The sequence below is a fragment of the Argentina silus genome (genome assembly GCF_951799395.1).
Source record: "Argentina silus genome assembly, chromosome: 4".
Classification (NCBI taxonomy): Eukaryota; Metazoa; Chordata; class Actinopteri; order Argentiniformes; family Argentinidae; genus Argentina; species Argentina silus.
The window spans coordinates 5,582,874-5,606,191 of record NC_139658.1 but is presented as its reverse complement, the minus strand read 5'-3'; the positions used below and the strand labels follow the sequence as shown (position 1 = coordinate 5,606,191).

At 41.8% G+C, this 23,318-nt stretch overlaps 3 protein-coding genes across 3 annotated transcripts; all 3 read left to right on the top strand.

The window, feature by feature from the left end:
- On the top strand, nt 1-3,301 carry kbtbd12 (kelch repeat and BTB (POZ) domain containing 12; the record flags this gene model as incomplete). The annotated part of the gene is made up of 5 exons (XM_083669317.1): nt 1-1,073; nt 1,281-1,551; nt 2,001-2,151; nt 2,301-2,498; nt 2,618-3,301. The coding sequence occupies 5 exons, from the start codon at nt 1-3 to the stop codon at nt 2,785-2,787; spliced, it is 1,863 nt and encodes a 620-aa protein (XP_083525443.1). The 3' UTR covers nt 2,788-3,301.
- A 7,493-nt stretch (nt 3,302-10,794) lies between these two features.
- On the top strand, nt 10,795-14,788 carry cUnh1orf159 (chromosome Un C1orf159 homolog). The gene is made up of 9 exons (XM_083669171.1): nt 10,795-10,831; nt 11,538-11,622; nt 11,803-11,887; nt 12,073-12,168; nt 12,287-12,343; nt 13,067-13,201; nt 13,338-13,363; nt 13,668-13,695; nt 14,145-14,788. Exons 2-9 carry the CDS (start codon nt 11,551-11,553, stop codon nt 14,246-14,248), a joined length of 603 nt encoding a protein of 200 aa, XP_083525297.1. The 5' UTR covers nt 10,795-10,831; nt 11,538-11,550; the 3' UTR covers nt 14,249-14,788.
- A 3,035-nt stretch (nt 14,789-17,823) lies between these two features.
- Nucleotides 17,824-18,522, top strand: LOC310803002 (RING finger protein 223; the record flags this gene model as incomplete). The annotated part of the gene is made up of 1 exon (XM_083667639.1): nt 17,824-18,522. The coding sequence occupies one exon, from the start codon at nt 17,824-17,826 to the stop codon at nt 18,520-18,522; it is 699 nt and encodes a 232-aa protein (XP_083523765.1).
- Between the last annotated feature and the right edge of the window lie 4,796 nt (nt 18,523-23,318).

Genomic DNA, 23,318 nt, shown 5'->3' with positions numbered 1-23,318 from the left:
ATGGATCTGAGATCCAAGCATGGCCTGGTGCTGCTGGACCAGCTGAGGAAGATGAGGGAGACTGAGATGCTGACAGATGTGGTGCTGGTGGCTGAGGGAATCAGCTTTCCCTGTCACCGGGTTGTGCTGTCCGCATTCAGCCCTTACTTCCGTGTCATGTTCACCTGTGGCCTGCGCGAGTGCAGCAGCAGAGAAGTGTTTCTGCGTGACACCCCTGCAGATAGTCTGGCCTTGCTGTTGAACTACATGTACTGCTCTCAGCTGCCGCTCTCCAACGCCAATGTACAGGGAGTCTCTGTTGCCGCCTTCCTCCTGCAAATGGATGACGTCTTCGCCCGCTGCAAGCTTCACATGACTGAGAACATGGATGCCTCCAACTGTCTTGGGGTGTACTACTATGCGCGTGACCTGGGTGCAGAGGACCTGACTGACCATGCCTGGCGTTATGTGCAACAGCACTTTGTAGAGGTGTGCATGAGCGAAGAGGTGCTGGAGCTTGAGGCTCATCAGCTGGGGATCTTGTTAAGCTCTGATGATCTGAATGTGTCACGTGAGGAGACTATCCTGGAGGTGGTGCTGCGCTGGGTCAGTCAAGACACTCTGGGGGATGGGGATGGGCGTAGCCGGCACCTCCCAGAGCTTCTGAGGAAGGTCCGTCTGCCACTAGTGAGCTCTGACTACCTGAGGGTAACGATGAAGAGGAACATGAACCTTTTGGCAAATGCAGAGTGCTTGGAGATGATGGAGGAGGCTCTGGAGGCCACAGGGATGCACCCAGCAGCTGCACCACGCCGGCAGAAGCTCCGCTATGGCATGGAGACCACAGACCTGCTGCTCTGTATCGGCAATGATGGAGGAGGGATCAGATCACGATATGGCAGTTATGCTGACCGTAGCTTTTGCTTCGCTCCATCCACATGGCGCACCCACTACATTACGTCACCACGCTACGGAGAGGCTCTTGGATATGTGTGTGCAGGCGTTGTTACAGAGGATAATTACATCATTGTGGCTGGGGAGGCAGGTGTGCGTAGAATGGCAAGGCAGAAGGAGAGTAACGTGGAGATTTTCAGGTAGGAATCCTGATTATCAAACAATTGTGTGAGAATGAGCTCATCACATGGTAAGAACATAATGTGTTCTGATGTGGCCAGGTAGCGTGACTGTGAGCATGTTGGTCAGTAACCCCAGAGGCTGAGTATTTTTTTGTGTAAAAAAATCGTACTAATGGACAGGCAGAATCCCCCACACACATTGTCTGTTGTGTTTGATTCCTTAAGGTACAGGGTAGAAGCCCAAGGTACCTGGGAGCACCTGAGCTCAGCAGAATACCGTGACTCATACGCTCTGGCGGCACTGGGTGACACTCTGTACCTGTTGGGAGGCCAGATGAAGCTGAAGAACCAGTACCTCATCACTAACTGTGTGGATCGTTGGTCATTGCAGGGCGGGCCTTGGCGTAGTGCTGCCCCGTTACCACTACCTCTGGCCTATCACAGTGCGGTCACACTGAAAGACCGCCTCTACGTGCTTGGCGGTCGAACTCCAGAGGTAATGTGATATGTGTAAACAAAATGGTTGATGTTGACTGAGTTGTGTGAAATATGCGCATTTTGGTAACTGATTACAATAGCTTTCATAAATAAAATAAATGGTAAATATAAACAGTATGTTTAAACATAAATATAAATCGTATGTTTAAACATACTATTAAACAACCAGGGACCTTGCAATGATATGGTATGCGCCTTAGTGTGCTATGCCACTGAGCGCCCCTTAGATATTTCTAAATGCTAAAATACTCAAATATTGGTAGTGTGTACACTATCTACAAATAGCTTATTATCTAACTGTTTCACATAGTACCAATGAACATATTGTGCATGAGGCTGTGAGAGCAGGGAGACATACTGTATTTGTGTCAGTGTATGACGCCACCCCCCCCCCAACCCCCCCCTCCCTAACTTTGCACCTGTCCTGTTCTGTCATGCTCCTGGCAGTCCTACCGGATTGATGATGAGCCTGACCGATTGAGCAACCGCCTCCTGGAGTATGACCCAGACACAAACAAATGGACAGAGCTACGCTCTATGAAGTACTCCAAATACCGTTGTAGTGCTGTGGCACTAAATGGTGAAATCTATGTGCTGGGTGAGATAAACCAGATAGTTTTCTGACATCAAAACATTTGATCATGTTCTTATCTGGAACAGCTCAGATGATTTCTGCAGATTCTGAAGTGGCACTTGACAATACAAATAGTAAGATCTTCATGTAGTGACCCATTTTTGCTCTGACAGGGGGCATTGGCTGTGAGGGAATGGACTGTGGGCAATCGCGTCGCTGCCTTGACACGGTGGAGATCTACAACCCTGATGGAGACTTCTGGAGAGATGGGCCAACTTTGCCCTCTCCCCAGCTATCCTTGCGCACTAATGCCTCCAATGCCGGGGTAGTGGGGGGGAAGCTTTATGTGTGTGGATACTACAAGGGAGCAGGTAGCTAAAAAACAGTTATGAAATAACTAAAATAATTATGTCAGTCATTAATCCTTTGTGAAATGAGTCCTAGTGACAGCATCTTCCCTAAACAGAATTTTAATCTCCATCTCCCTCAGATCGTCATGACGACATAACAAAAGACATCCTAGAGTTGGATCCATGGGAGAACCGCTGGACAGTGGTGGCCCGGCGCGTTCTAATGCATGACGGCTATGATGTCTGCTTGGTGGCTAAGCTCAACCCCAGAGGACTTATGTCCCCACCCGCAGATTTGGTGACTGTGTGACACCACTTCCAAAACAGCTCAGGGAATATTGGCCAATAATTCTGAAAGCTGAGAGTCTATTGAGTAAGCACTTATTGCTGGGCCAGGAGTGAAAATGCATTAACACTCTCCCTGGTGCTGTTTCTGGTTTACTACAAGGCCTTCACCTAGGGCACTGCACAAAAACACTCGCTTTACACAGTATATGACATGTTGTGTTGCACATATTAAATCAATTATTGTATCTTCAATTATAATGATACCTTAGAGGGTTTTATGACTCTGAACTATAGCTTGTACATATTATTGCTGCATTTTGTTGTCTAGTTCATTCTAAAATGCCTCTTTAAGTACAGTATGATGTGGGAGATGTTCACTGATTCCATTCAGACATATGCAGCTGTTAGAAGTGCAGAGTAAATACATGTAGGCAAGTAGTATAGTGTCTGTTCAGGCTTTGCTATTAAGTCAATATCATTTTGAATAGTGAATTTGTGTCCTTATTCAGTTATATATATGAATAAAACCATTGGCAAGGCCCTTAATAACTCAATTGTTAAAAATAAACCATTTACTTTGCTTTTTATTCTTCCTATGTGTTCATGATTATGTATCTGTTATGCCAACAAAGCTTTCCAAACTGTGACACTGTCTTTTCTCAGGCTTAAACATGTGGGCATGGTGATATTGTGCAGTACTGAATTGCAAAAACAGGAGACAACAGAGGTCCTACAGTATGTTGACATGTGTGGGAGGACTGGCATGTGCTGGGCTTGTTACTGGTATGAAGACCTGAGCACAGCTGTCCCTTGAATGCTATAAAAAGCTCCCCAACCATATTGTGTACAGAATGCCATGCAGCAAGTTTGGGCTAGTATAGAGGAGAATGTAATGTGGTTTATTGAGACTTAGTCCTATAATAGCGGTGTTGTTTGGCAATAATTCAGTGTGCACATAGTCCTAAAAACAGCTACCAAACTGTGCCACTGGATATAAATATATGCCTTGTTATTCATCACAAACTTTTTTTTTTTGCCTCTGCTTCCCTATATGTATCGTTATTTATTTAGTTTTGTTCTACTCAAGGCAATTAGGTATAGACAATTCATCACTGTTCTTATACATTTGTTTATTCTTACTGAAGTCTGATAAAAAAATCCCCAAAGATGGACAATAACATGAACAAAGTCAATATTTCAAAATCAATTGCAAACTTTTCACAGAAAGTTACACGACTCACTCATGGAGCTCCCCCCACATCTCATACAGTACATGGCATTAGTCAGAATCACAGTTTATGTCAAACAGTTGCCAGAAACCTCTTGTTCTCTCTGTAACCTCAGCCTTGGGCCCAGGTGGCGGCATCTTTTCCCATGCAGGCCTCTCATTCACTGTGTTGCAGAGAGAGTTCTTACTGTCCTGGGACCACAAGCTGAAAGGATTAAGGTTGCCTCCAGTGCTTTTGTTAGATCTTATCTCCGTGTTCTGTTGTTTGAGAGGTAGGGGTTTGAGAGTGACCATCCTTTTCAGATAAGGGTCCTTGATAGGTGATGCGGCTGGACTTGATAGGTGATGCGGCTGCACACTTTTGAGTTTGAGGGGCTGGCGGTTTTCGTCCCGACCACTATTCTTACTTGTGCTCTGCAGTGGCAGCAGAACTCTCTTTTTGCTCCTGAAGGGCTGTCTCCTCTGGCCTCTTTGCTTAAATTTCCTCACAGCTGTGATGCTCCTGCGCCCAGGGTCCTCAGAGGGAACTGCAGGCTCAGTGTGATCAGGCTGGCTGCTCTGCTCAGGGTCACAGTGGGTGTTCATGTAACGGGTGCTGATGGTCACATCCTGTAGAACTGCGTAGGCCCTGCTGGGGTCCTGCAAGGGGTAATGCAGGGCTGTGGCGCTCCCCCTGCCTGTCCTGTGAGTCACAGCACCATGGCACACCCCTTCCCAAGAGCTCTTGTTCACTTCATCCGGCACCATCTGGCTGCAGTGATCCTCCATCACAAGAGGGTAGAAAGCTCTGGGGGCGACTGTCTCTTCACATGTCTCGGGGGGCCCTTTCTCTGTAGTGTGCTGCAGTCCTGCGTTTCCACTCTCACCTACACATGCCACTGCTCTCAAAGGAGCTGTCGCACCACACAGACGCACACCCTCAAAGAACCGGTTCTCTTCACTCACAAGGCAGAATCTCTCCACCAGCCCTGGTGAAGTTTGGACCGTGCTGTCTGTCACCCTGACAGGGCTAGGCCCAGACCCATGCTGAGAAACCAAGGTGCCTAGCAGGGACAGGGCCTCTCCCAGCATGCTTTGTTCTCTTCTCTGCTCCTGTTTCAAGGCCTCCAGATTCTGTTGCAAGCCATGCATCTGGATGCTGAGTTCAGTCGTAGCCACTCCCATCTAGATCATAAGAGAAATATCATCAGTGTGTGGATGCATAACTCAAATTAAAAAACAACCAAAAATAAAATAAACCAATCTAATAGAGATACTGTAACTGACACATCATTATCAGCATACTGTACATACTCATTATAAGTCTCTTCATTCTTATTGTGTCCAATGCAGAAATATTACTTGGAAACCAGTATTCATTTATCTAACAAAGTAGTAATACAACAGCCCATAAATGCTGGGGATACACTGCTACATGTAGCAAGCTATCTCTCTTGCAACCAACTTTCTCCCCACACATTAGCTTTAACTGATCTTAACTGTTGTGTGCAAATTAAACAAATTAAAAATTAATCAAGACAAAGGCATGACATTATACATCCCATTTGTTCTCACCTTGACTGTTCTCTCTTCAACATCTTTCAACGTCTGACTCTGGGAGCTCACTTTATCTACCATTGCATCAAGCTGCAATGCAATGCCACCCTGCAAACTGGATATATTTTGCTGAACTGCAAAATATGTTGAAAGTTAATGTAAAATGTGATCAAATATTTTTTTTGCATTTCACAAATCAAAGGGGAGGGTTAAGAAAATGCTTTCTAGCGCTATGTTGGCTAGAACTTATCTACAGTAGTACACACTGCCCCGTCTCAGTGAGTTCAATAGAGCATAAGGAGGCGAAGGAATCCTAACTTGAGATCATCAAGTCGAATCATAGCACAAATTTCCATTTGACATGAATGCAAGATTTACGCAAATGTTGGAGTCACACGCACAGATCTCGAGTTAGGATTCCACCGATAGAGATTAGATATTGCTAAACAAGAGCCCCATCTACTGGTAGCAAAAAAGCTTTCAAAATACTGTATGGCAAAAAATAGGCCTACCACCAGGGCTATACACTCACCAGCCACTTTATTAGGTACACCTTGCTAGTACCGGGTTGGACCCCCTTTTGCCTTCAGAACTGCTTTAATTCTTTGTGGCATTGATTCCACAAGATGTTGGAAACATTCCTTTGAGATTCTGGTCCATGATGACATGATTGCATCACACAATTCCTGCAGATTTTTCAGGTGCACTTTCAAGCTGTGAATCTCCCGTTCTACCACATCCCAAAGGTGTTCGATTGGATTCAGATCCGGTGACTGGGAAGGCCACTGAAGAACACTGAACTCATTGTCATGTTCATGAAAGCAGTTTGAGACGACTTTTGCTTTGCGACATGGTGCATTATCATGCTGGAAGCAGCCATTAGAAGATGGGTAAATTGTGGCCATGAAGGGATGTACATGGTCAGCAACAATACTCAAATAGGCTGTGGCATTCAAGCGATGATTGATTGGTATTAACGGGCCCAAAGTGTGCCAAGAAAACATTCCCCACACCATTACACCACTTCCGCCACGAGAAGGTGTACCTAACAATGTGGCCGGTGAGTGTATATTTTCTGAGAATAACCCTTTAAAATAACAGTATGCTACTACTAGCCTAACACTTAAGAAGATGCGCAAAGAAACTCACATGTCTTTACAAAATTGTCAAGGCCTTCCAATAAGACTTTTTTGCATATTGTAGTGCTCTGATCAATACTATTGATAGAGAGCTTCATCTGAAACACACATAGCAGTAGGTTTTATCATATCAGAATTCTGAAAATGAAAAAAAAAGTATTGAAATCAAGCAAGCAAAATCTGCAATCATGACTCACATTCTCAAGGTTTTCACGAAACTGTAGAAATTCAGTGGCGAGAATGCCACTACTAAAACAACACAAGACATTATTAAGCACTAATATCTTTATATTTAATTAGAATTTTCATTAGGCTTTCAATACAATTCAATAAAAGAGACACAGCCCTCTTCCAACAACATCAGTCCAGTTATTGTAATGAAATCCCTGCCAAACCATTACCTTTCACATTTTTCTTTTGCCTTTTTCTTGTCCTCTTCAAACCTATCCAACATGCCAATAGCTTTGCCACTAGTGAAATTTGGCACCTTGCCTTTGTCCTTGCAGTCCCCTCCAAACAAGAATGGTTTGGTGTGGTAACTACTTGAGGTCTTTAGCTCACTTGCCTAAATAGCAATACATCATACATCACAAACACAGTCATACTCCAGATGAAGATACATATGCTCATAATAAGCTCAGGTGATGTGGTCAAGCAGTGTTATAAACGGTGCGATAATAGAAAGTTCAAGACATGTTAAAAAGGTGGATTCTGGGCATGGGGTCTACAGTACCTCCTGTGAACTTTGCTGAGATGTTTTGGATGAAAAACTCATCTCCTGTGATATGCCCTGAGAGGTTTCAGGCCAAAATTGGGACCCAAATAGAAACTGTGAGTCTGTCAAGCTGGAGTAGTCACTGGTTGGACCTATCCTTCCTGTGGTCTTGGTCCCGCTAAGAATATATTATAAACACATACATAGACACTGACACTATGTTTTTCCTATACTATAGCAATATGTATATGCCTTGAAATGTAAATCTGACAGACCAGCTGCGCCTACACGGTCTGCTATACAGTAGGCCTTTTTGTATGCTTACCTTGTTCCAGTTGGGATGCTTAAAATCTCCTTGATATTCCACACGTTGGGATTCATTGTTGCTGTTTCTGATAATAGAAAAGTTCAAAACGTTCAATAGTTAGAATGCCTATGAAAACCTAATTTGAATTGCTCTAAGCACTGAAATCAACACACAATACAACCAAACTGCTAGAAGTCAGCTGTCACCAAGGGGGCAATTATCGAGGAAGCAATACTCTTTGAATTACAGTAGTTACTAGTAGCTATCAAAATGTGTCTATTTTTGCTTTAAAGCGGCTTTGCTGGTTAACGTTAGACTACATTACTTGTTACTCACCACTCTAGCAAAGTATAATGTTACCGCTGGTAAGACAAGAAAATACACTGATATCTATATAGCTAGCTAGCTTTGTAGCTGTTCAAAATAGTTTTGCTAGCTAGCCAACTTGTTAACGGTAAACTGGGGATTAACCTTCTTTGGCTACCTAGTACCTGTGTCTTTGCATTAGCTAATGAAATAATTTGTCAATTGCAAAACGCCAAGAAGGATATGGTGCATATTGTTCGAGCTCCAGTCTTTCTACCTAGGTAGATAACACCGTTTCATCCATTATCAACACACCTGGTTTTGAATAACGGTTTTAATGGACAGCCGCACAGTCTATAGGCACTGGATTGCACGAGGAGATTTAAATGGCCCGCCATGCCAGCTCTTGGACCTCATTTTCCCCACTTAACCGTCGTCATTAACAGACAATGTTGTTGCGTCATAATGGTTGAACAAATAAAATACTGTATGATAACTTCCCAACCTTGTCTGTAGGCCAGAGGTTTTAGTAGGCAAAAACTCTTTTTAGTGATGTCAGGGGATGTGACCGGCTCATGGGTAAAGTATCTTCACAAGTAGCCTACATGTGAATATTTCATATTACAGCTAACAGTGGTTTAGAATAGATAGCAGGCTAAAGAATCAGATTACAACATTACAATCCATACGAAATGTTTTAGGATTATCTATACCATGAACACTTTTGTAAATAAGACCTATAGGAAAAGTGCCCAATTAATTTTTAAGTGTTTGAAATTTGCTACAATTTCAGCAAAATGTATTTTTCCCATTTCCATTGAGACAGTTTCCCAGTGGCTTCCATGGGCACTTCCGCACCAAATTCAGAAATGATTTTCTGCAGGATTACAGGATTGCAGCTAGACCCCCACCTCCCGAAAAGCTGCTGCAGAGACTAAAGGTTGACAAACACGTAACTCCCTGCACAAAAGAGAGAAAACTGAAATCTTAAGAAAGCATAGCATTAATTATTCGATGCCTTCTATAGGCTTACAATACACAAAGAATACATACTGCCATACATATGGTATTGCATCCTTCCCTTTCAATGATGTATGTGTGTGTGTGTGTGTGTGTGTGTGTGTGTGTGTGTGTGTGTGTGTGTGTGTGTGTGTGTGTGTGTGTGTGTGCGCGCGCGCGCGCGTGCGTGTGTGTGTGTGTGGGGGGGGGGGGGGCATGTGTTTCTATTTACAGGAAAACCCGAAGAAGCACAGTTTCTCAAAACATGATAACAGGGAGTTGTTTCAGGGTAGTGCAGTGTATTTTGAAGGTGTAAGTAGCCATTAAAAATAATGGATAATTCATATAGACATATATGACCATGTGCTATCTAATAATATGTCTACCTGGAAGTTACATTTACAGCCACATTTTCTGACAGCAAGCAGCACTTCAGATTAAGTCCAACTCTCAACTTTCCTAGGGTTTAGGCACGAAGCATGTCTCCAGTCCTATTGCCAAGGCTGCTAATTTCAAACCGGAACTGTTGACTTGGGGTCCTCTTAAGGAGGAGCTGGTGTGTGCAGGCCCCCCGCTCAGCATGTACTGCACCGCCTTCTGCCTCCAAAAGTCACCCAAAACCCAACCCCAACGACTCCTGCTTCCACGGCTGCCCCTGCCCCCCTCATCCAATGAATCCTACAAGACCACCTACCACTATACCTTCTGCAACCAACCTCTGCCAGGGACAATTGTCTCCAAGGATAAAGTTGCCAACAGAACATTGAGGGAGACTCCTTGTAAACTCCACCCCAGCCCTTATTGTCCTAGAAACCACTCCAATTCTAACCTAGCTAAGACTCATCCACTTTTTGCACCCCTTACTGTGTCTGACTGTCTCCGCTGGCCCCAATTGCAAGAGCATGGTCTCAAACCAAAGGATCGGTCATGATTTGAGAGTAATGGGGATGCCCTCATAATAAAATCATTGATCTGACATTTTTAATCTGAATCATTAATCTGACATCTAACAGGCCTATTAGATGTTAAAAGCAGCTGAACAACAAAATCATTTTGTTTGTTTTTACCAAGGAGTTGGTTTTAATAATGATTGTTTTTAATGTATGTAGTGTACTGCCAATGCTGGGATGTTTATTCATAGATTTTATCAAATAATAATAATATAAATTTTCAAATGACTTTTCTAAATTCTTTCACCAAGGTACATTTTGGTCATGTTGAGCAAAAGGCGGACCATAGGCAGACACACCCCGTGGCAGTCTTTTTTGTATCTTAGCAACTGGCTGCCTCGGCCTGATGGCTCAGCAGGGTGTTTGTAGATGAGATGAACTTGGCAGCATTTTCCCCTCAGGAGATCCAAACACTGCGGATGTAACACCATGAAATAAAAGTCCGCTATAGATTCCCAATAGATAAGTCCCAATAGATTTCTTGCACCACGAAAGTAAGTCATGATGGCAGTCTGCAGAAGGCTTATTGATAAGAAAAAAACATAAAGTGAAATCCCGCATCTAACTAAAAGGAAAACCAATTAATTCACAACATTCTTCTCTGCATAAAAGCTTGAAGGCGCGCGGTAAAGAGAGATAAAGAGAGACACAGTTCATATTCTGCGACATCATAATTGTTAATTTAAACACGTTAACTAACAACCTTATCTACAGGCAATCATAAACAATGTTAGCATACCAGACAGAAAATGTAAAGTTTGATTGTGCCTTATCGTGGAACCTTTATTCTGATAAAGTCCATCTGATCTCCGCCGGAAGTTATTATTGAATGTCGCTAAGAGAGCTGTCATCTGATCGAGCCATAACTTGTGTTTTGATTGCAACGGTTAGTCGGTTCGGTTTTTGATTGAATTATATATTCAGCATTGGTCAGCTGTTTTATCTATGTGATGATATAGTGATGACATTATTTAAATGCAGCAACACCGTATATTATGGCCATAGCCGCCAGGCTGTCACTGATGTAGTCGAGTCTGGGCATAGCTAACTAGCTAGCTAGCTTGTCTCCGCGTAATTTGACCGATGTCTGACACACGTTTTGTTTAGCTTTTGCCTAGTGTTTAAAATGACAGGACATTTTATTGGCGTCATTCTGGCGGCTTCTCTGTTAACTGGCTAGTTAAGAACTAACTAATAATGTTATTAGCTTGCATGATCAATTTGATGACAAAGTTCCAGCCAGTTTAGCTTGCTACATGTATAGCTCGCCAAACTGGATGTTCCAGTCGGCTTGCAGCTAAACTAGAATTTGTGCTGGGAGCCACACAGTCTGTATTTTTTTCAGTAATTATTGCAAATAATAAAATAGATTCTTCTTCTTCTTCTTCTTCTTATATAGATTATTTCTAAATGTATGTTAATGATGTTAGTACAGCCAGAGAACCTATTTGATAGAGTACAACTGACTTGGTTACATTTTCATAACCAGAACACTATGATTGAGTTTATTGTTTATTTGGATTTGTTGTCATTGGAGACTTTGTTTTAGCTTGAAATCCTGTCACTGACTCTTACCACTGATATCTCTCTAGGGCTGTTCTCAATATGGCTTTGTCATACCTCATGGTCTTTGCAGCAACTTTGATTTTGATCAGTCCTGAAACTCCACTAACTAAGGTAAGGTAGGGTAATATAGACCGTCACAACAGTATACCACTGTCATTTTTGACCGGTTTAGGGCTGTTGTAAATGGGTGACACAGTTTTAACACAGTTTTAATTCAGTTTTAAGCATTCTTTGGTTCAGTTGAAGTCTAGGTTACAATAGTAATGCACTGTTTCTATGATTTTGTTGCAGGCTCTACATCAGAATCCCTATGACTGCTGTGGAGAAAGACAGAGAGGGAACAGTTCCTGTTCAAATGGCAGTCATTGTGAGCCAGGTGCAGTAAATTATCAAACTCAGCCTCACCTAGTTCAACCTCAGCCCCTTTGTCCCCTAACTTGGCCTAAAACCTACAAGTACTGCTGTACATAATGGGATGAAAATCCCATAATTCAGTCATTTAGCCTATATGGTCTTTCTGCGTTTGTGTTTCTTTGCATCCATTTTCTTTGATTTCCTCAGGATGCTACCTGCGTGTCCTGGAGAACAACACAGCTGTGTGTGTGCACTGTGACTCAGCAATTGTGGATCTGGAGAACTCTACAACCTGCAACTACTGTAAGTGTTTTGGCCTTACCACTGGTAGAGTCTGCTAGTTGCTGACTCTGAGACTTGACCTGTTTTGGAATGGACGTCCACCTCTGATTACTTGGCCCTTTCTTTTTGCTTCATACAGCATATGTTACGGAGAGGACAAATCGTACAACAATAACTACAGTTATCCCTAAAATTGGTAAGAGATTTTGCCAATTTCTTTACTTATGTTAACATTTTTGTAACAATATGTTCGTAAAGTCTGCAAATGAAAAAGTCTTGAAGGTAGATGATAATTTCCACAGGAAGTTGAGTGATTTCAGAGATGTTTCATATTCACCAAAGCAAGATGTTTCACTTCAATTTCGTTGGGGCACAAGTGCGTGAATTGAATTGTGAATTGTCTTGCTTTACGCCAACTTTTTCTGCCTGTAGTTACCCCACTATTTCGTGGCTACATCATATCACTGAGTCTACCTTTAAAGGTCATATTTTACCTTAACATGTATTTCATACATGTAGTCATTTTCTTATCAATTTTCTTATCAATAACACATATGGTAATTACTCATTGTAACGCTGTGCTTACAATGGAGCTGGGTTAAAGTAGCTGCATGGTCATTGATGTTAGTGCTAGTGTAGCAATGAGTAACTCCAATAGTAATCACATAGTATCATGAGCACTGTAATGTAAATTGTTACTGCCTCATGTTTCCTGTGTGAGTATTAAAGACTGTGGGTGTGTGAACAAGGTTTGTGAACAAGTCTCACATAATTGCATGCAAATGTTGGAATATAATTGTTAAAAACCCTGCACTACTGTATATGTCAGATCACCTGCTTTAAATGTAACCATATGACAATGTATAACATCTTTGCTCTACTGTGATCAGTTATGTTTAATGTGTGTGTCTGTGAGCAGGTGGTCCAGGTGTGGCAGCCTCTCTCCTGCTTGGAACTCTGTTGATCAGCCTGTTCCTGATTCTGTCTGTTGCTTCCTTCTTTTACCTCAAACGCTCTAACCGACTTCCCAGTGTTTTCTACCAGCGCAACAAAGGTAAGTTGGTTGAGTTTGATTGTGAAATGTACTGTTATTCATTATATTATGTGCTGCAAATACGTAACAGTAAATGGTTGAATACAAGCAGGTAAAACACATCTAATTAACTGATATATTTATGTATTTTCCACAGCCTTCATATTTCAACCAAGTGAAACAGTAAGTCATATATATTAACACTACTGTTAAAAGAAAGACCATATCACTCCTAATACATGAAGATGTATTCTATTAAAAAGCTTAAGTTGTATGAGATACATAATATGGTGGCGATGAGATGCAAGCTTGAATGTACAGTATTGCTATGGACACACACACTCTGTGTTATTTAATCTGAATAAGTATACATACAGTATAACAGTGGAGTCAGTGTAATGATTGCTACTTTTTGTAGATTATGTTTTAGCAGGGTATTATAGATGATAAGGAATAAACCTGACCCTTTTTCTCTCTCTTTCTCAAGGCTGTCATGATACCATCAGCTTCTTCAGGTAAGAAACCTTATCAAGCTATATAGAGAGCGTTACTCTACATTACTTTCCCACAATACATTCTGTAAATCTCTAATAATATGTCTTACCTGAAAGCTTATCAGCAATACCATTTTCAGTGTATTGGCCCTGACTAATACACAAGTACTTGCTATACAACAACTTCCATACAGTACAATTACCATACAGTACAATTATTTGTAAGCATAATTGTCTAGCAGTGTACTACCACAGAAAAGATAATGACAATATTCACCTTTCATCTTAAATTTGGATTGAGCAATATTTTTACAGATTAAAAAAGTACATATTCAAGGCTCTCCTTTATCGACGCCCAGCCTTGAAGCTAAAATAACTTGCGGACGTGTTGGAAAGTCAACATAGGGGTCAAATATATGCAGTTGGGTTTATCAGGCCTCTCTCTCTCCATTGTGTTTCTTAATCTGAAGTAAGGAAACCAAGATACGTCAGGAGAGAGCGGCCCTCGGTGACATCAGCATCCAATACTGCCACAATCCCCACCGCGGCCACCACCAAAGTCTACAATGTATAGACGGGCTGGAGCCAGCTAGCAGGAGCCAATAGGGAGGCCAGGCTCAGCGGAGAGCCCTTATTACTGTGAAGGCCTATCTTCCTCCAAAGTATTGCCTAAGAGGACAGCTTACTTTACTCCAAGAAGGTGGTGCAATTCAGCTTTTTTTTTCTCTGCAGTATCTGCAGAAGCCTTGTTTCTCTAGGTCGATGATTCCACTTTTGATAATTCTGTTTTTGCAATGTGTTTATACACATATCCAATCATTTATTTTCAGTATATATTTTGTATATTATTTTTCTACTTTATTCTATCTCTGTTTGAATGGAAAGAGCAGGACTATGGTGTAATAGCTATCTTTGACATTGGGGAATACTTTCCAAACAGATTTTGTTTTTAATTTATTACTGTATTGTTTCTGTTTGTTGGTTGAGCACTGAGCCAAACTAAATGTTTTGTAATTTATTGTCTTACTGCACACTTGCACATATAAAAACACAACAAAAGAGTACTTACCGTAGTGAAATATTGCTTAAAAGTTTTTTTTGTTTTGTTTTGTTTTTTGTTTTTTAAAAAGCTCTCATTGCACTCCATGACATTCATGACCCTCAGAAATCATTAGCTCACACTAAACAAAAACACATGATCCATTGTCTACAGTTATGCTTCACTCTGTCTTAGCCAATTCATCCAAAAAGAGCATGGACAGATGGACCCTCAGAACCTGTTCCCCGTGTGCTGTACTGCATGTGACTAAGCATGTTTGCAAAGTAAGGATATGTTGAATGAATGTCTAGAAATCATCCTGAGTAGAGGTGATACTCAGGTGTCTCAGCTGCTTACAGTAGTGGTATGTGCTGTACATTTTTACAGTGAACTCTGACAACTGATTATCAACAAAGTACTGCAAATATTACTTGTTGATATAAAGCTTAAAATTTGGTGGATGTGAGGGGCAACTATTTTCTCTGCCAAATATGTCGTGTTAGAGCAAAAGTGCACTAAAAGTCATTACTGTGCCATTGGTGTGTTGTGTGCTCCAAGATCTTTCCAGGAAGGCTGTGATGATCATTCAAAGACATGGTTTGTCTCTGGTTTATTATGGGGTATTTTGATGATATCGTGATAGCCTTAAACACCTTGTTTTAAATCAAGGGTGAATACCTGCGCTTTATGTGCAACCAGTTTTAGTAGATTTAAGGGTAGTTGTATATTTTGACAAAGTGATGGTATTTTTATGAACAATTTGGCCTATGTTTAGGTTGCTTTTTGACTTATTGATTCTGGAGGGACTATGGGAAGAAGACGTTTGAGGGTAGGTCATGGCAAAGTTCCAGATTGTATGAATGATTCTGAAGTGAAGATGTTAGATAGATAGGGACCACTGATTGTAAAATGGCTTTCATCCAAAAAAATATGTATCCTTTGCTTCTGACATTAACTGTTGTACAGGCATTTGTCAAATTGTTCACATGTACATATAGTTTTTTATACAAATGATCTATTGTTTTTTTGTAATGATGTCTTTTTTATGTGTTGATTCTAGTTTTAATGGTCATTATGAAGTATGTTCTTAATGGACTGTATCGTTTACAGAAATAAAGCACCTTTCTATATAATCCTTTTGAATGAGTTAGTGAGTTTGAGCGTTAATTAGGAAAGTTGTCACAGCTGTGTCATGTCTTCAATATCCAGTATAGGTATCTATTGAAGTTTTTTATGAGCTCTGCATTACTATGACTATAAATATCTACACCCACATTAACACATTGTTGGAAATCAAATCCAGTAAGGAAAAATCAACATGGGTGTGGTGAGCTTTATTGTGGGCACTGGGCAATATCACTACCCTTGCCACATCTTTTATGATGCAGTGAGTGGATTATTTACCTATATCTTACATTTGTTATGGGTTATATAAGGGGATATAAGATGTATGTATTAGGCTATCTGGTTGCATATACAGTATTGAGTGTTTTCTTGAAGATTTGATCTTTGAACTGTGTGTGGTCTATGAACATCGACACTGCAAACATTGATACTGAGATTATTATAAAGCATTTTTATGTACATGTTGATAATTTTCTCGCGATCAATTCCATTTACAAATTTGATAAGCTAAGGTTTGACCACACAGTCTGTTCCACTGACTCACACTGATACCTTAAGATGAGGGAAACTGATGACCCTTTCAATGAAAACATGACTATTGTTAATCTCATATGAAAATCCTCATAGTGCCACTGACATGCGTCATTATTTCCTTTCTCCTCAAACACAACTCTCCTCTTTGCCTTATATTTCCTCTATATATTATCCAAGATAATTATTTTATGTCGATGTAAAACTGCTTTGATTTCCATGAAAATATCTGAATATTGTAGTTTGATGAAATATCCAGAAAAAAGGCCTCTTTACATTTCCTATGACATCATACCTCCATAAAGACAGTCAAGGAAGTTGTGCTTTACTGTGACTCACTTTCCCAGGTCAGTTTTATTGAATGCTTTGTCACCGTTATTTGGCAGAATATATGTGTGTGTGTGTGTGTGTGTGTGTGCGCGTGTGTGAGTGTGTCGGTGAGTGAGTGCTTTGTTTTTTCCCCAGCCTCTTCCTTCTTACCATTTCCCTCCCTCCCCTTTTCTCCCCTCCTAAAAAAATAGTGAGCAGGTGGGGCTGGACTATTCAGAAACAAGAGAGACAGAGAGGAGAGAGCAGAAAGCCACTGAGACATCAAAGTCGAATGATCCGAAGAAGGAGAGCAGGGTCAATGCTACTGTGTTAATGCTCCATCAGTTATCACAGAGATACCCAAACACTGACTCGTGCATAGCACCCTCTACAGAATCACATTCATCACTCCCCATAGGTAAGGATTATTCTCTCCATTATGATAATCATCTGTAACTTCTTTTTCATCGTATCCAGCAAAGTTCCAAGGCCAATCTTTTAACAGAAATACATGTTTTTCTGTCAGATGAAATTGGAGGATAATGTTTTTAGTACAAATGATTGCATTACTTATCTTAGACTGAAGTTAACCAATTGAGGAACATTAAATTTGATCAGAAAAATATATTTATGAATTGATGTTTGCCAGTCCCTCATAGTTAAAACTGAGGTATCTGATAGCATTTTCAAAGGATGTTTTGAAGCATTTCTTTACAATGTGGACTATTGTGAGGGAGTCAGGAAGCTGAGAGAAGTCAATGATTAATCTCCTAGACATACAGTGACTCTGCTCACCCGCCCGTACTGGTTAGCTTCATTCAGGGGCCAGATCAATGTACATGATGCCTTCTATTACATTTCACTTATATTGCCTTATTGAAGAGCAAAAATGACATGATGCCAATCAAAACAGATACATAATGGCAAACAGACATAACACACACGACACACACGACCAATTTCCAACCATGATGACAAGAGACAGGAGTAACAGGTTAACGGCCCTATTACTATCCCTTCTTTACCGTTGGATGTGTAAAAACAGCATACAGTACGGGCAATAACAAACTGTATGTTTTACATCACTCTCATCAAACTAATCTTTCAGGTGCTTACTGTACCAGCGAACCGAGGGAGCGTGAACCATGCAGGCCACTGAAGTTTGGCACACACAGACCACGGCCGTGGATGAGGAAGTGAACTGTCCTGGGGACAAACCAGAGTGCTCCATCTGTTTTAACAGCTTTAATAATGTTTTCAAGACGCCCAAGATGCTAGAGTGTAACCACACGTTCTGCCTGGAGTGTGTCACTCGAGTCATGACCGTGTCTGTGGAGCAGGGGGGAGGGCAGATCCCCTGTCCCCTTTGCAGGCATCCCACCTCTATCCCTGAGAGTGGCCCTCCAGCCCTCCTCACCAGCCAGGAGGTACTGGGCAGGCTGCCTACCCACCAGCAGCAGGAGGAGAGGGTGTGGCTGGAGGGGAAGAAGCTGTGCTACTCCAGCCCCCTCCAGCCTGGCAGCTCTACCACCTGTATTTGTATTGATATTGGGATGGCACAGGAGGATGTGGCCATGCAGACCCAGACAAGGCGAAGGAGACTTCAGGGCAGTCTGTGTCTCTTTTCAGACTGGAAACGGCTGGTGCTCTGCATTTTGCTGATGATCTTGTTAGTTTGTGTCATCTTGTGGCCGCTGCAGTGTGTCTTTACCACCGGCTCCATTACCTGTTCCAGACAGAACATGGCCCCTATAGGGCAGTCCTCCACTCCCTCTACAATCACCCCAATACCATTTTGTACAGCACAGGGACACAACTGGAAACTGCAATCAGAAGTCTCTTAGGACTGCAGACGAATAAGGCGTATAGACAAGATGGCTATGCTTGCTACGAAGGGACCTGATATGGGCTTTATCTCACTTGCTACACTCTTTTTTAAGAACACATACATACAGTATATTGATTGCTCTCATGTTTTATCTCTGTTTCATTTATAGATGAGTTTATAGATATAGAGCAAAATGCTGTCTGTTAGTCTGTAATATCAATGTATGACCAAGAATTTGCTCAAGGTTTACTCAGGTGGGTTACATCTTTCATGTTGTGGCATCATGGAAATGTAATGTCCTTGAATGACACAGTAACTATCACATGAGCATGCCTAACCTGCATGTGCATACTTCTCTTCTCTTATTCTGACACATCCTCACAAACATGTATAACACTTTCTTACCTTCTATCAGCAGACACAGCTCTTTTATAGTTCTGTACCTTGTATGCATAGACATGTACATACATTTGCATATTAACCAACTTGTGTGCGTATTGATGCACCCCTTTGTTGCATCTGTCCACACATGCTCATCTAAAATAAAAATATATTTGATCATCTAGTCTCTGTGCACACATTTCATATCGCACTGCATCACCTCATCCTATTACTATCATGCTTTGTTCACGAGGATACTAACTTATGTCTGGTGTTCCACAATACTTTGTCTTCAAAGACACTTGCACATCATCTCGATTTCACAGCTTCTGTTTTCACATAATATACTTACTACTACTACTATGTTGGGTAATATGTAACATAGTATAGAATTTATCCTACCTCTTCCTACTTCAGAGGACTTCTATTTCAGGCACTGAAATGTTACACTTCTGGGAAGGGAGGGTTTATGCACAGGCCACTACATGTGACTAGACACACTGCTCTATTTATAACGGTTGAATATCAAGGCCTCACACTCCCACATGCAAGGACAGAGGAACACAAGAGGACATACACCATGTCATTGCAGGGAGACTGCATTGAAAGGTTGAACCTGGAGAATTTCTCTCTATGCAACAGGTAGGATCCCATTCCTACACCCCTGCATACACCCCACACAACACACATAATGACATCTCTTTCATTGACTGATAGTGATGTTCTTATGGACCTCTTATGGAAACTACTGTCAACAACTTCTGCTGCCTGGAGGAGGTCAAAGAGTACATTGCAGTACTGTTCTTCTTAACACTTCATTTTCACACTTTTGACACCTGATATGTGGCTGATTTAATTGCTTTGTCTCACAATACAGTATCTGTTGAGTGGTATCCATACTTGTTTACCTCAATAGTTGGTTTTAAACTCAGCTCCAGTGCAGAGCCAATGATCAAAATAGATGTTTTCCTTTTTGTAAGCAAACACCAAATATAATCTATTGCATTTGGATAACTTCAGTGCTTACTAGTATTTCGAAGAAAGTGTGAGTGAGGATAGTGAAATATACTGTATGAGTGAATGATGTCTCATACTAAAGCTTTTAGCATTGCTTTTAGAATTAGTATTCAACATAGTGCCTCTGGTTAACTGAGCCTGTTGTGATGGTGTAGGTGGGCATATCAGACCACATGACCTGTTTTCTAGGAGTAATGCCACAGAGTATTTTGGGGTCTGTTACAGAACAACTCTGTTCCTCTGACGCATGTTACTCCACAGCTTTTTTACATGAGCTGATCTGCTGTGTGCAGGATTTCCACAAGGTACTATTGAGGGTAAAGTTTTCCATTCAAAAAGAGACGAGGTGATCACAACTAAGACAGATTCACACAGTTTTGTGCATTGACATGGCATAAGGGTCTAGTTTGTAAACAACTGTTTGAAGAACATAATCTAGAATACATGTACTGAGGTAATTAGTTCACATCATTTGGAGAGCACCATCTTTACAAATCAATATATTTAAAAAAGGAATAATAAATATGCATCATAAGATATCATAAATCATATCTAGCATGTCTTCTAGAAAGCAGTAAAACGTATATATTTTTATATTTCATAATTGATATACTGTACCATAGCAACATAGACGACTCACATTTTGCATGCACACTGATGATTCTGCCAGAAAGAATAAGTAAATCATTCTAAATGTTGTTGACCTGTTTTCAGATGCAACAGCATGTAAAGGGATCTTGGTCACCATGGATGACTTAGACCACAGTGTGCACATTGCAGAGCGTGACTGGGAAGAGTTCTATGAGGAGAGTGAGGAATGCTGTCTCCAGCAGCCTGCTCTTGCAGGTCTGGATGACTCCAGTCTAAGTGACTCAGAGGACATTGAGAATCCAGTGTGTCCAGCCCCAGACACTGGCCAACATGAGCTACAGCAGAGCACTGCTCCAAACGACGCCCCATCTCACACAATTGCTGAGGAATCCAGAGAGGCAGAAGGGGGCTATGCTAGCTTCACAGACCTGCCCATGCAGATTTGTCAGAGTGGCACTGAGGCAATACAATTGGATGACCAATCAAGCTTAGCTGAGGAGGGTGTTGCTCTCCTGAGTGGGGTCTCTGAAAATTCCCCTGAGACACAGAGGGCATCAGGCATAAATGCAAAATGCTCTGGGGGAAACAAGCTCACCACAGAGTTAATAGGCCCAGAGGAGACTGCTGACAAGGTCACAGATACGATGAAGAAGAGCACAGCAAATGATCATACACTTAGAGCACAGCAATTGATCACTCTATCAACAAATGATCCATGTTCAGCAGCCTTAGGATCCACCATCAACATAGAGCAGAAGTGCCATACAGACACAGCGGCATGTGAGAGAGACAGCAGTGAGGCACCTAGGAGAGAGAAAGAGCGCTGGTTTGTGACTGTGAATGATAGTCAGATGCCACAGCGGGTGCGTTCTATGCCCTCGGCCAAAAAAAAAAGAAGAAAAAAACAACCTTGTAGAAACTCTGTCCACAGGGGCAGCACATCAGAGGGGCAGGATCCTCCCCCAGAGAGCGGCTCTGAGTTAGAGAGAGACGGAATTACTGAATCAGAGGGACAGGTGGACATAAACGACTTTACACAAGCATGCCATAACTCAATAGCACTGCCGAATGCTCATATATCAAATGATAATTCTCATAGAAGTCTCTCTTCAGATCCCCCACCATTTGGTGAGGAAGACAATTTCTCTCTAGATTTGCCCTTGGAGAGGTCTGATTCTTCCGAAGCACTTGTCCAAGAGACTTCTATGGACAATGAGAAATATGAAAAATACAGCTCAGCTGTTTGCTTAGAAAAGGCAGTAAACCCCCCAGCAACCACACTGCATGACATGGGATTTATACAGAGAGATCCCGAGTCTGAGGAGTTAAAAGATGATGTGGAATTCTTCTCCAGTACCAGCTATGATTCTGATGACTATATCTCTGCCACAGAGTCTGCAGAGGAAACTCAACATTTAAATCAAGACTGCCTCAGCATTATACATAATATGAATATCAAATTGTTTCCACATCACGATGCACAATGTAACATTTCACCAACTACACTTCTTTCTCATGCCATGTGTTCAGAGGATGCACATATTAGCACTATATCCAGCAGCATAGTTTCCACTCCCTCTGCTTCTGGTAGTTCACTGCCCCTAGAAATTGCTAGAGCTAATTTACAGCCATCATCTGAGAGCGACTGCTTTAATTGCCCCATGCCACAGCAATGTGATGGTTATGAAATCACAGCTGACCAGGCTTACCTTGAGCCTGCCAAAACATTTCCAATTACTGGTCACAGCAACCCCATAATGCCAGAGGACAGCTCCATGGCTGTTGATTCCAAGCACAGTTCTCTCTCCCACATGACTTCTGAGACACCAGCACACAAAACTGACAAGCCGCTTACAGACTTTGAGCATTTAGCAAAGGCTGAACCTTCTCCTCCTTCTCTCCATGTAACAGAAACACCTAGCCCCATGACAGAAAGCCCTGAAACATGTATTAATGCATTGGACTCCACTCGCCCAGTGTACGCCATCTCTGCTTTTTGGGATGAAATGGAAAAGTTAACAATAAAGGACATCCTGCAGCTTCGTGTAGCCAGAAGTCCATCTCCCACAAGTGGGGCGCATGATCCTCAGGCAACTGCAAGTGCACAGGCGGATGTCAAAGATGCCCATATGCAGAACAGCTCCTTGGTTGATACAGCAGAATTCCTTTTACCAGACAGCACTCTGGGGGACACATCAGATGGGACAGACTCAGACTATTTCACACACATTGACGACTCCAAGCCAGACCGCTCTAGTTGTGAGTTCTCTACCTTCTCAGATTTTGATGAAGAGTATCTTCAGTTTATCGGAACCAGCACAGATCCCAGCCCTGAGCCTCAGGAGTTAAAACAGCAAAGTCAAACAACAGATGAGTCTCCCTGCCTAACAGGTGGAGGAGCCTTACAAGATGAGGAAATTAACCCTATTGGTTTGGAGACTCATTTTGACTGTGAGCTTTCAATGCAGTGCTCCGATGAAATAATCCTAAATACCCTCCTCTCAGAGGAAGTTACATGCCTAAAAGGTATGACAAAAAGCAAAAGTATGCGCAATATAAAAGCTCTGGAGGTGGAGATACAGCTTAATGACATACATCTGCAGTCAATAATCGAGGAGGCAGGAAGGAGCTTATTTCTTAGCAACTGCTTTGAGGAAAATCCCTTTCTTGAAGTGAATGATGGAATCACAAGAACACCCTCCCCAATTTTACCCAACAGAGACATACTGCATGAGCCCTATAACATCTCCTTCCCAGAGGTATTTGAGTACCTTTTCGAAGAAGATGAGCCAATTGATAACTCCAGGGCAGTTGTCTCTGTCT